At 44.2% G+C, this 11,371-nt stretch overlaps 6 protein-coding genes across 6 annotated transcripts; 2 read left to right on the top strand and 4 right to left on the bottom strand.

Moving 5' to 3' along the window:
• Positions 1-15: 15 nt before the first annotated feature.
• V2V93DRAFT_369308 (ERG2/sigma1 receptor-like protein) lies at positions 16-1,362 on the top strand. Its single transcript, XM_066909987.1, has 5 exons — positions 16-309; positions 378-518; positions 582-743; positions 825-918; positions 1,001-1,362. Exons 1-5 carry the CDS (start codon positions 187-189, stop codon positions 1,132-1,134), a joined length of 654 nt encoding a protein of 217 aa, XP_066766309.1. The 5' UTR covers positions 16-186; the 3' UTR covers positions 1,135-1,362.
• Positions 1,262-3,138, bottom strand: V2V93DRAFT_369311 (uncharacterized protein). The gene is made up of 3 exons (XM_066909988.1): positions 3,000-3,138; positions 2,840-2,928; positions 1,262-2,541 (listed from the first exon to the last, which is right to left on the bottom strand). Exons 1-3 carry the CDS (start codon positions 3,097-3,099, stop codon positions 1,390-1,392), a joined length of 1,341 nt encoding a protein of 446 aa, XP_066766310.1. The 5' UTR covers positions 3,100-3,138; the 3' UTR covers positions 1,262-1,389.
• A 781-nt stretch (positions 3,139-3,919) lies between these two features.
• Positions 3,920-5,010, bottom strand: V2V93DRAFT_369315 (alpha-helical ferredoxin). The gene has a single exon (XM_066909989.1). The coding sequence runs from the start codon at positions 4,940-4,942 to the stop codon at positions 4,130-4,132; it is 813 nt and encodes a 270-aa protein (XP_066766311.1). The 5' UTR covers positions 4,943-5,010; the 3' UTR covers positions 3,920-4,129.
• A 214-nt stretch (positions 5,011-5,224) lies between these two features.
• On the bottom strand, positions 5,225-6,332 carry V2V93DRAFT_335108 (Metallo-dependent phosphatase-like protein). Its single transcript, XM_066907719.1, has 2 exons — positions 6,042-6,332; positions 5,225-5,828 (listed from the first exon to the last, which is right to left on the bottom strand). Exons 1-2 carry the CDS (start codon positions 6,306-6,308, stop codon positions 5,256-5,258), a joined length of 840 nt encoding a protein of 279 aa, XP_066766312.1. The 5' UTR covers positions 6,309-6,332; the 3' UTR covers positions 5,225-5,255.
• Positions 6,333-7,824: 1,492 nt separating this feature from the next.
• V2V93DRAFT_369317 (uncharacterized protein) lies at positions 7,825-9,572 on the top strand. The gene has a single exon (XM_066909990.1). It carries the CDS (start codon positions 7,853-7,855, stop codon positions 9,392-9,394), a length of 1,542 nt encoding a protein of 513 aa, XP_066766313.1. The 5' UTR covers positions 7,825-7,852; the 3' UTR covers positions 9,395-9,572.
• Positions 9,462-10,905, bottom strand: V2V93DRAFT_323590 (putative methyltransferase-domain-containing protein; the record flags this gene model as incomplete). The annotated part of the gene is made up of 2 exons (XM_066907440.1): positions 9,462-9,715; positions 9,774-10,905. The coding sequence occupies 2 exons, from the start codon at positions 10,903-10,905 to the stop codon at positions 9,462-9,464; spliced, it is 1,386 nt and encodes a 461-aa protein (XP_066766314.1).
• Between the last annotated feature and the right edge of the window lie 466 nt (positions 10,906-11,371).

Below are 11,371 nucleotides of genomic sequence, written 5' to 3' on the forward strand. Positions count from 1 at the left end.
AGAATTGTAAATACGTGCTCAGGGAAAAAAGCACCAGACGTAATCGGGTTCGGCAATTTTGCAGATAAACACGAACACGAAGCCGAGAGGCGCCAAAACAAAATGAATACGCCATTTCCATCGCGACAGTCTAGTCTCTCTCTGTTTCTCTCTCTCTCTCTTTTGTTCTAGAGACTAAGAATCAAGATGAACTGGTTTCGATTATCTGTAGTGATTGCAGTATTATTGCCGATATACTATTACCTAGACACATATGTTCTTCCGACTCTCTATATATTTGACCCTGAAGTTCTGCAACAAATAGTCACTGTACAAACCCTCTCTTTTCATTACGAGAACCTTTTTTGAAAGAACAGAGATATTAATGATTGACGTAGGATTCACTGGCAACGGCTCCAAAGGACAATACTACTGCACTATTCGTCGAGATTAATCGTCGGTTGAAAAACGAATATGGCGACAATATAAATGAATTCAATACCGACGACTGGATTTTCAATAATGCTGGAAACGCAATGGTAATTGTGTCTCCTTTCTTTTTTCTTATTCTTTATAATGATCTAATCAAGAAAATGGCTTAGGGATCAATGTTTATTCAACATGCGTCAATTTCAGAGTATTTGATTTTCTTTGGTACTGCTCTCGGAACTGAAGGTCATACCGGTGTTCATCCGAGCAATGATTACTTCTATATACTTAAAGGCGAGCAATGGGCTCATTCGTTAGGAAACCCAGAACCAGAGGTATTCTTTCCATCTCTTTAATTTTTGTTTTGACGAAAATAACTGCTCCCTGTGGATTCGAAGATATTGACGTCGTTGTAGATCTATCGACCTGGTGATATGCACTGGCTTAAACGCGGAACTGTCAAACAATACTCAATGCCATCAACCGCTTGGGCCCTCGAATTAGCACAAGGTATTTCTTTATTTTTTTTATTTTTAAATCTCATTCATTCTTGAAAAAAAGAGAAAACAATAATTAACTAACTGCAAATCAGGCTGGATCCCGGGCATGCTACCGTTCGGATTAGCAGATACTGTCTTTTCGACTCTAGATTTCAGGACATTTGGTCGTACTGCATATTTCACCGCCAAATCAATGTTTGAATGTGCGTTACGTGGCAAGTTTTAGCTCCTATGTATTTTTACAGTATATATCAGTGTGTGTGTGTATATTAAATCAGCAAGGAGTATATTTTCGTTTCATCAGAAATGAGAGAGCTTTTAAAAATAGTATTAATTAGAACGGAAAGGGAGCGGAAGGAGGAGGAACTTTCATTCATTTATATAACACATAATACACTAAACAAAAAGAGGAAGAAATTGTGATCCAAAATTCTACAAAACGTTTATTAATTAATTTATAACACCAAAAAAAAAATTTCGTTTAGATCTTGGCCTTCTCCTCGTACGCCTTTTGCAGACGAGCCGCAACAGCGTCAATGTACTCCTCAGTAGTGACATACGACGAACGGTCCTTCTTGCCTTGAGCAAGAGCAAGATCCTTAGTCATGATACCGTCGAGGTTGACGGTGTCGATGGTGGCGGCCTCGAGAAGCTTGGCAAATTCAATGACGTCCGGAGTCTCGTCGAGCTTTCCGCGCTGCTCGATACCACGGGACCAGGCAAAGATGGAAGCAATTGAGTTGGTAGAAGTTTCACGGCCCTTCTGGTGCTCGCGGTAGTGGCGAGTGACGGTACCGTGTGCGGCCTCGGACTCGAAGGTCTTTCCATCGGGGGTGACGAGGACCGAGGTCATGAGACCGAGAGATCCGAAACCCTGGGCGACGATATCAGATTGCACATCACCATCGTAGTTCTTCATGGCGATGATGAAGCCACCCTTGGACTTGATCATTTGGGCGACCATGTCGTCAATGAGACGGTGCTCGTACCAGATACCCTGGGCCTCGAACTTGTCCTTGAACTCCTTGTCGTAGATTTCCTGGAAGATGTCCTTGAAGCGACCATCGTAACGCTTGAGGATAGTGTTTTTGGTAGACATGTAGAGAGGGTAGTTCTTCTGGAGGGCGAGGGCAAAGGAGGCGTAGGCAAAACCGCGGATGGACTCGTCGGTGTTGTACATGGCGAGACCGATACCAGGTCCCTTGAAGTCAAAGACGGTCTGCGAGGTAGGCGCGGAGCCATCGGCGGGGGTGAAGGTGAGCTCAAGCTTGCCGGCGCTGGGGAGGACGACGTCGGTGGCCTTATACTGGTCACCATGGGCGTGACGACCGATGATGATGGGTTCAGTCCAGCCGGGGACGAGACGCGGGATGACGGGGATGACAATGGGCTCACGGAAGACGGTACCGCCGAGGATATTACGGATAGTGCCGTTGGGGGAGAGCCACATCTTCTTGAGCTTGAACTCTTCGACGCGGGCCTCGTCGGGGGTGATGGTGGCGCATTTCACACCGACGGAGTATTTCAGGATGGCCTCGGCGGCGTCAGTAGTCACTTTGTCGTCAGTCTTGTCACGGTATTCGATGCCGAGATCGTAGTACTTGAGGTCGATATCGAGGTAGGGAAGGATGAGCTGGCAAGAGAGAGTTAGAGAGAGCAATGAAAGGTGAAGCGTATAGTATGAGAAGTATGACTAATATGAATGATTTCGGACAGATCGGGATCATTGATCGATGGCAATATTCAGTCACTCAATTATTCCAGCAATTGATTGAGCAATTGCATCAGAATTGAAGAAAGAACGAAAGTATGAATGAAGAATCGATGGATCAGAGAATCAATGAGTCAATAAGTCAATGAATCCGAGATCATACACATACGACACACAACTTCTACGCCCATACTATGTAGACACAGCAGAAAGCAATTACCTTATCCTTGATGAACTGCCAGATGATACGGGTCTGCTCGTCACCATCGAGCTCGACGATGGGGTTCTTGACTTTGATTTTGGTAGAGACTGGAGAGATGTTAATAAAGCAGAAAAGGTTTTCGCTGATGCAAAAGAAAAAATCGGGTGAGAAAACGCACGTCCGGCCATTGCAAGGTAGTTTATGCGACTGAAAGAAGAAGAAGAAGAAAGCAGAGGTCTCTTTGAGGAAAGCAGACGCAGACGAGAAGAGAAGACCATTTCGGAGAGCGCGCGGGCGGGCGAGGAGAGGATTAAATAGGTTGTAAAGAAGTACAATTGTAGCGCGCGTGTGCGAGTATCCGGGCGGGGCCTGCTAATAGATGTTACCCGGACGCAGTATTTGTATATATATTATTGCGAATTATGGGAATTGATATTCGAGACGCTGGCGCAGAGAATACAAGCTGTAATGCTTTATAATAGTTATAATAATAATAATAGTAATAATACAGCGATACAAATATCATGTATCTTTTCTCTGATTGGCTGGCCTCCGACCCCCAGACTCAAATCCGGAGCGCGATCGGCGGGATTCCAATATCCGACACTGTTGAGCCGCACTACGGATGTCTGTAATCGTCTTGGTATGATGAAGTAAGGTGTGTGGAGTTGAGGAAGACGATAGCAGAATGATAATAGATGATAATAGACGACAGTATATGATTTAGCTGCTTGCCGTATTTACTACGTAGATATATCTACAGGTATCATACAGCTCGTTGCTGTGGAATTACTCTGCGCAGCCGTCTGCAGGATCCAGAATACTCCGCATTTGCTTACACTAACATATCCACCAGCTATTCAACTCTTCGATAGCACTCTTCTCTTCTCTTTCTCTTCTTCTCAGTCTGTTCTGCTATTTCGTCAATTATGCATATGTATCTACAGCCGAGGCCTCGTCGGTCTGCTGTTGGAAGGGCTCTCTCTTCAATCGCTCTAATCTCTCTTCCCCGCGTTTTCTGCCTCTCTTGTCTCTCCGTCTTTTGGCCCGGCTCCGTCATTCTTCCGTATCACGTGTAAACAATCTCCTACTAGATAAACTGGCAACATCTTCTAGCAAAAGTGAATTAAATATCGTGCTATTAACTGTACTTTACTACTAGATTTACAAACGTCAAATAAACATCAATAACAGAAAAACATCAATCAACGCCAAATGATTATGACTACTTCCATGCCTCATGTGTTCATTCTCATTCTCAACTTTCATTCTCAACTCTCACTCTCATTCTCACATTCTCAATCTTCCCTACAAAGCCATGCTCTTCTTGATACGCGCAATCGCCAATCCAGGGTTCAATCCCTTCGGACACGTCTTTGAGCAGTTCATAATCGTGTGACATCTATACAACGACATTGAGTTCTGCAGCGCGAGCTTACGCTCCTCCGTGGCATGGTCTCGACTATCTGCCAGCCATCTGTATGTCTGCAGCAAGATGGCAGGGCCTAAATACTCGGACTGGTTCCACCAGTACGACGGGCACGAGGTCGAGCAGCATGCGCACAAAATGCACTCGTACAATCCATCAAGCTTCTTGCGGTCTTCTATCGACTGCAGCGTCTCCTTCCCATCAGCAGGGTACTCACTGCGCTGTAAGAACGGCTTAATTGACTTGTACTGTTTGTAGAACTGCGTCAGGTCCGGAACAAGGTCCTTCACAACAAACATATGCGGTAAAGGGTACACCTTCGTCGTCTGCGCAGTATCAGTGTTGATCCGGCATAAACAGGCAAGCGTGTTGGTTCCGTTGATGTTCATCGCACACGATCCGCAAATACCTTCACGGCATGACCGGCGCAATGTCAATGTCGAATCCTGCTCGTTCTTGATCTTGAGCAACGCGTCGAGCATCATCGGACCGCATGCGTTCAAATCGACATTGTACGTCTGCATCCGCGGCTTCGACGTCGGATCGTCGGGACTCCACCGGTAAATCTGGAATTGCTTCATACGCGGCGCCTTCGCTGCTTGCACTGGCTCGGCGGCGGCTGTCGCGAGACCGCGGGCCGTGATTTGTAGCGACCGCGTAACTCTTCTCAGAGTAGTTCTATACGAGTTCATTGTGAATATGCGGTGAAGTAAGAGGGGGACTATGCTGAAAAAAAAGGTAGGCGATAAGTAGGCGCAACGGAATAAGCCTGCTATTTACGCTGCCGCTTCCCCGCCGAAGCGTTACCGCGAAGCAGTAATCACACGACTTCCGATTGGCTGAAATCGAGCTCGACTGTTGCGGCAATATGGCATATATGCTCAAAATGTTTAGTGCATAGCGAGAGCCAGATTGATTGGCTCTGCTCAAACCCCACTTAATTTATCTGCTTACTAACAACTTATATATGTTTTGTCCCTATAATTATAATACAATGTAATCTCTCTAATATCTGCCATCAACATATCCCGGCAGCTTTGGATCGTGAATTTGGCATTTCACACTCACAATCTCATGTTCCCATCTACCGTTGCTATCCTTTTTGGCAACTAGCGCCGTCAAATAATCACCCTTATAGCAGCGACTATCAAGTCCCTTACTATACTCCCTTATCGCAAGTCCGGTCTTTGCATCATGCCCATACAGCACCGTTCGGCGCTCGGAAGGCGGAAGCGTCTCTTGATAATCATTCCACACTTCATTCCACAATATCCCATCACGGGTAGGCGAGGCCGTAGAATTATCGGGAGGTATAATGGTGCGCATGTATAGCAACACCGCTGGATCTTGTTCCTCAAGCGTCGCAACATTCCACATCAATCCCGCATGCGTCGCAGATACTTCACCGTGATCTGCGCCAAAAATCTGCTCGGGAACCCGTAGAATCAACGGGCATGAATCTATATATGCAATTTGCTCGTCGGTAGCCTTCTTGATGATTTTCTTTTCGTCGGCAAACACGTGTACAAATCCGCCTTCGCCGGCGTCGAAATCACCAGATTGGAATTCATCGTCAAGCTCGTGCTTCATGCAGTCATCATCATCGTTATCACCATGAGAATGAGTATCATAGACTCGTCCGTGAATCGCAAAATGATGCTGCATGACCAACTTTCCGGATTGAACTTTCTTAACTTTAAGATTGTCAATAGTTATTGGCTCATCATCGTCATCATCATCGAAATGCTCCAAATCACCACTCTTTGTGCCATCCTTAAGCCGATCACGCACATCATTGTCAAACGTCTGGCGATGCTTCTTTGCGTACCGTCTAAGCAGTGTATTCTCGTGATTACCGCGCACGCATGCAGCATCTAGCTCCATCGCAAGTTCAAGCACGGCAATCGAATCCGGTCCCTTTGAGATAAAATCACCAAGCAAAACTAATTTATCTTTACTCTTGTCAAATCCGACCTGCTTCATCAATTCGGCAAACTCAACATTACATCCATGAATGTCGCCAACAAACACGAGTCGCTCCTCTGAAGACTGAGGCATTAGTTCGGCAGGGTAGTCGGCGACCTTGACTGTTGGAGTAATGACATATGCAGTCGACTGCCTGTTAGGCACGTACACAAACAGAAAGTACACAATCGGTACCAGCACTGCAATCCCGAGCGCGAAAAGACACAGTCGTTTGTTTAGTCGTCTCGGCTTAGTATACGGTCGACCAAGTAACTGCACTCCATCAGCATCATCAGCGGATTCTTGATTAGACTCACGTAGTGCGCCGTCAATACCAGCAAACCCCGACAAGGCACTTCGAACGCGATGCGGGTTGTCAGAGTATAGTCTGTCGTTCTTCGGTGGCGGCATTCTGGCAAATGGCGACGTCGACCGCGAACGGATCGATGACGAGCTTTGAGATTGCTGCTGTAGAGGGTCCGCCATCTTCGCAAGACGAATATAAAAACCAGATCTTTTCTTTTCTGCTGAATTGTCCCCCAGCTTCTAGTCGTTGAATGTAAGATTAAAAAGAGGATGTTCGAGCTCGAGAGCACAAATAGGTTCTTAGCTTGCACGTGCTTGTGAATTTACGTGGCGACTGGCTGATTTTCAATTGTTTGCGGACTGGATCTTAGATATGGGCTAGGGCTTTTTAAATTCGCGCCTTCTGATTATCTGATCTTCTCTTTCTCTTATCGCTTTCTGTTACCTGATTTTCTTCCTGTGGGCGCCGTGTCTCTATTATGGACTGCGATTTGCAATCTCTTATGATTATTACCATAGAAAATTACTAACAACAGTAGTTGTCGATATTGTTGACACTACGACGAATTCTGATCTCTCTAATCAAAAGAAAAAAAAAATCTGCTCTGTAACAGACAGAAATGCGCGCGCTTTCGATTTATAGCTGGCCGAGAAGCATGTCTAGGGTCAAAACCTGCCTCTCTTGCGCTGAATTGTCGAGTCGGAGAAAAACTGTCATTCTTGCGATTGCTTAGCCTCCACTAGTTAGTAAGTGAGAAACCTAGTTTGATTTGGGTTTAGGAGTTATACCCTTCTTTGCTTTCCTTATGTTTTTCTGTTAGTGCGGTTTCTTGTTTTCAACCCCTGAGAAGAAAGACAATCAAAGAAGAAAAACTACAGTATTTCTCGAGAGCATATCGTCATTTGCCCATGTTCAAGGAAGCGACTTTGCGGGGGTCTATATACTCAACAAGCGCTATTATTCAAGAAATTTTAACTGCATATCGTGTCATATTTTGCTTCTGTAGATGTTACGTAATTAAATAACAAATCAATGAAGACGCTAAAAAAAATGCGTTTGTGGAAACTATTGAGGAGGCTTTGATTTGGCAGTATCTCTTAGAGGTTACTATTATTTCATGAAATGCAAGGCATTAATACAAAGACTTGTGATAGCCTTTAATACATTTAATACCACTAGTTATTGACAATATCGTTTTGAGTATTTGAATGCGGATTTGTCAATCCTAAATATAATATTAGTAAACAGTGACGTAATCACAGCGTTCGTATTTCTTCGAGAATCAGTCCAGCTTCAGACGCAAGTCGACTTTAGCAACATCAGCAACAAAATGATAACGCGTTCAGGCTTCTCTAGGCTTTCCCAAACAGCGATCTCTCGGAGCTTCATATCTACGGCACGAATTTCTTTGCACATCTGTCATCAAGGTTGCCCTCTGCAACCGCAAGTATTGCAGCGACTACCATCATCAAATCTGAACATTTACCGTCGTCATCTCTCATATTCTTCCTCACCTTATGTCCAATCTCCGTCAAAATTCTGGACAAGAAGGAAACTGTTTTTTGCTGGAATAGTTTCAATAGCAACACTTGCCTACATCGTTTTTCCCTCTCATAAATACCCAGCCGAAGTAGCGGATTTGATCCGGCAAGGCCTGTACGCCGAACGCAAGGAATCAGATCCCGACCGCTATGCCACCGCTTTGGATTTTTTTCTTGCTGCGCTTGAAGTTGCGGATAAGCTAGGCATGGAAAAGATCAGTCCAGAGTACACTGGTTTACAAATCAAAGCGGCGAGTATGCTCGAGTTAATGGGTTCCGAGACACAGGCGTTTGGGATATACAAGCAAATGCTCCAATTCGGCACCGAATGGGCTGTATCCAATTCTCGGCTATGGACAATCTGGCCATCGGCTCAGATGCTGACCTACCTCCGCGTCTGCGTGCGCGGTCTCGAATTATCAGAGCAAGTCAATGATAAAGTAGAGATGCTGCATTACACAGCCGTTTGGATCGATTTAATGCAGGGCGGCTTACCTGAATCCTATCATTCTATTCTCAAAACCCGCGCGACTACGTGGATAAGAGACTTACAGCAGACGCAGGGTTGGTCGGCGCAGCTCACCGATCCAACTGACGGCTCGACCCTTGATTTCAACGCACTCGGCGAGCTCAAAATCGCAGACGAATCATACACTTTACCGCTCTTCCCGACAAAAGATGAGATCACGCAGTTTCAAAAATGGCGAGTCAATGATGATCTGGATGACACTTTGCTGCTAGCAAGAGACTTTTTCGCAACAGTATGTATAGAACTCATGCTTCCAAATATTGGACTGGAAATCAAGAAAGAAAATATCCGTATGATGCAAATGTTTGATTTGCCTCTACCTCGCATCTTACGCACAGAAGTCGATATATGCTCAGGATACTACGTTGCCTACGAATTGTCCACTGTCTCTGAAGATCCTCAAAAACGGAGCCATGGCCCGAAATTGCTGGCAATCTCGCAGGAATGCTACAAATCTGTTCTTGCCACAATCCAAGAAATCCGCAACTCGTCAACCGAGCGAATTAATTACACACCTGAAGATTATGAAGATTTAGAAGTGTCAAACTCGCTGGCCGTCTACGGGTTAGGCGTGATTGAAGCTAAACAGAAAAATTACCCAGAAGCAATGAGATTATTTAAAGAGGCGCGAAGTCGCGCATTGGGTGCGCAATTACCTGAATTAGTTGAAAAATTAAAAGAGGAATGGGACGAGCTTATTGCGGAGATGACGGCGGATCAGTTTACAAATCGGGATACGCTGGCGGATGCTGCTCAATATTTGGGATCGATTAATGATTTACCCAATTCAAGCCAAGCGTGAAGAAAGGGAAAGAGAGGGAGAAAAATAAGATAAGACTGTACTGTACATATTAACGTTTCGCTTCAAATTAGACTTGGCTAATAAAATTTTTGTACAATTGCCATACTTCGACGCCGACATCGTCATTTATAATGTTATCATGTCCCGGCGCAACATTGGATTTAACACTGATTCTTTCTACGGTAAACTTTGCACGTAGGCTATCCCAAAGATTATTTTTCTCTTCGATTGTTAATCCGCGATTTTTGTAACCGATAAATATTCTTGTTTTTCCAGGCGTGCACAAGTCGTCTAGGCTGTTTACCAGATCGCTAAAAAATTCTTTGTTTCTAAAGTTAGTTTTTATATCTTTCCTAAAAAATAAAGGAGATACACTCACCATTTTCGTAAATTAAATCACAGGCAACGATAACATCAAACGGGGCTTGAATCAATTTCTGCACGCTCCTTCCCCATATATACTCCTGAATATTAATGACATCAGCAATCGAATATTGATTCTTTAAGTCTTTTACATTTTCAGTTATAAGCGGTAAAGCTTCCTCCAAATCCGTCAACGTCAGCCTCGTCTCTTTATTCGGAAAGATGGTTTGAATTCTTATTAATGTAGACAATCCAACCGCTCCATTTCCGGTTGACAGGTCTAAGATATTAAACGAGTCTTTATCTCTAGAATACTCGAAAACTGCCGTAGATACAAAAAATGCCGAATCCCAGATCTTTCCCGGAAGATCAGAAACTGATTCTTTAATGCTCACAAACTCTGCAGCGGAGATATACAACGGCCGTAAAGTACTCATTGGCTGCTCATCAACTGATTCAGATAATGAAAATGGTCCAATAAGCAATGGTACAGCAAGCAGATCAGCACTGAGTTGCAATGAAATGTGTAGGTAAAATTCTTCTTGACAGTCAACGAATTCATTCGTCTTTAGATAAAATGAGGCGGCGCCACGATTATCGCCATGGAATCCATTAAACGATAATCCTGGATAATAGAAATCGAGCAATTGAGAATCAACTTTAGCCTCATGTACAGAAATCTTGGATGTGATCGTCATTTGTCTAGCGCTCACCACCGATACATCAACTTTTAAATCCGTAGTTGGAGAAATAACCTGCTTTGGGAATAGATTCATTTCATTCACAATTGCCAAGTGCACAGTTATAATCGCATCTTCCGAGAACTCAAGAATGCAACTAGGAAATGGCTCACAAGCCATTAATCGAAACAGCATACCTCCCCATCGTGTCATCAAGTTATCGCGCGCAGAGCCGTCAGCGGGTGGCTTGTAGAATTGCATATTCTCTGACGAGAGCGCTGTGGTGGATCGAGAAAGTAAAGTTTTGAATGTCGCGAGGAATTTGGTAGAGATCGACACGTATACCTTTTGATCTTCATCTTGTCTGTAGTGTCCTAGAGGATGCAAATTATCAAGAATACACTGCTGCATCGACAGAGTCTTGGTTCCTTCTTCAGCCAGCTGAAGCTCTAACTCAGTTGCAGTCATAATTTTCAAAAGAGACTCGACATCTCTGGCTGCCATTGCTGGTTTATCTCTAGCAAAGCAACATTCTGCGCGTAAAATGTATGCCAAGATTATCATAAATCGCGATTCTTGATTTTCAGGCTTAATTGCAGCTAAAGAATCTAGCAGTAAGCAGATCTCATACTCTGCTTGCCGCCCATTTCCTTTCACTGTGGTTTTTGCCGTCTTTTGATTTCGTCCTGGGTTGAGTGTGTGTAGATCGAGACGAGGATACTCGAAGAAATCCCAATTTCGAGATTTCCAGGCTGCGAATGATCGAAGGAGAATTGCCCATTGTGTAGCTTTCACATTGTCATTACTCGGTATTTCAATCGCTAACTTCTGTAATTCTTGAAAATGTGAGGCCATCAAATGAATTTTGCACATGTGCACTTAAACCAGACTGACCGGGTTACTAAAAGACAAGTGTATGAAATTAAAAATAAGG

Source organism: Kockiozyma suomiensis (assembly GCF_038497685.1).
Source record: "Kockiozyma suomiensis strain NRRL Y-17356 unplaced genomic scaffold V2V93scaffold_6, whole genome shotgun sequence".
In the NCBI taxonomy this organism is placed as follows: Eukaryota; Fungi; Ascomycota; class Lipomycetes; order Lipomycetales; family Lipomycetaceae; genus Kockiozyma; species Kockiozyma suomiensis.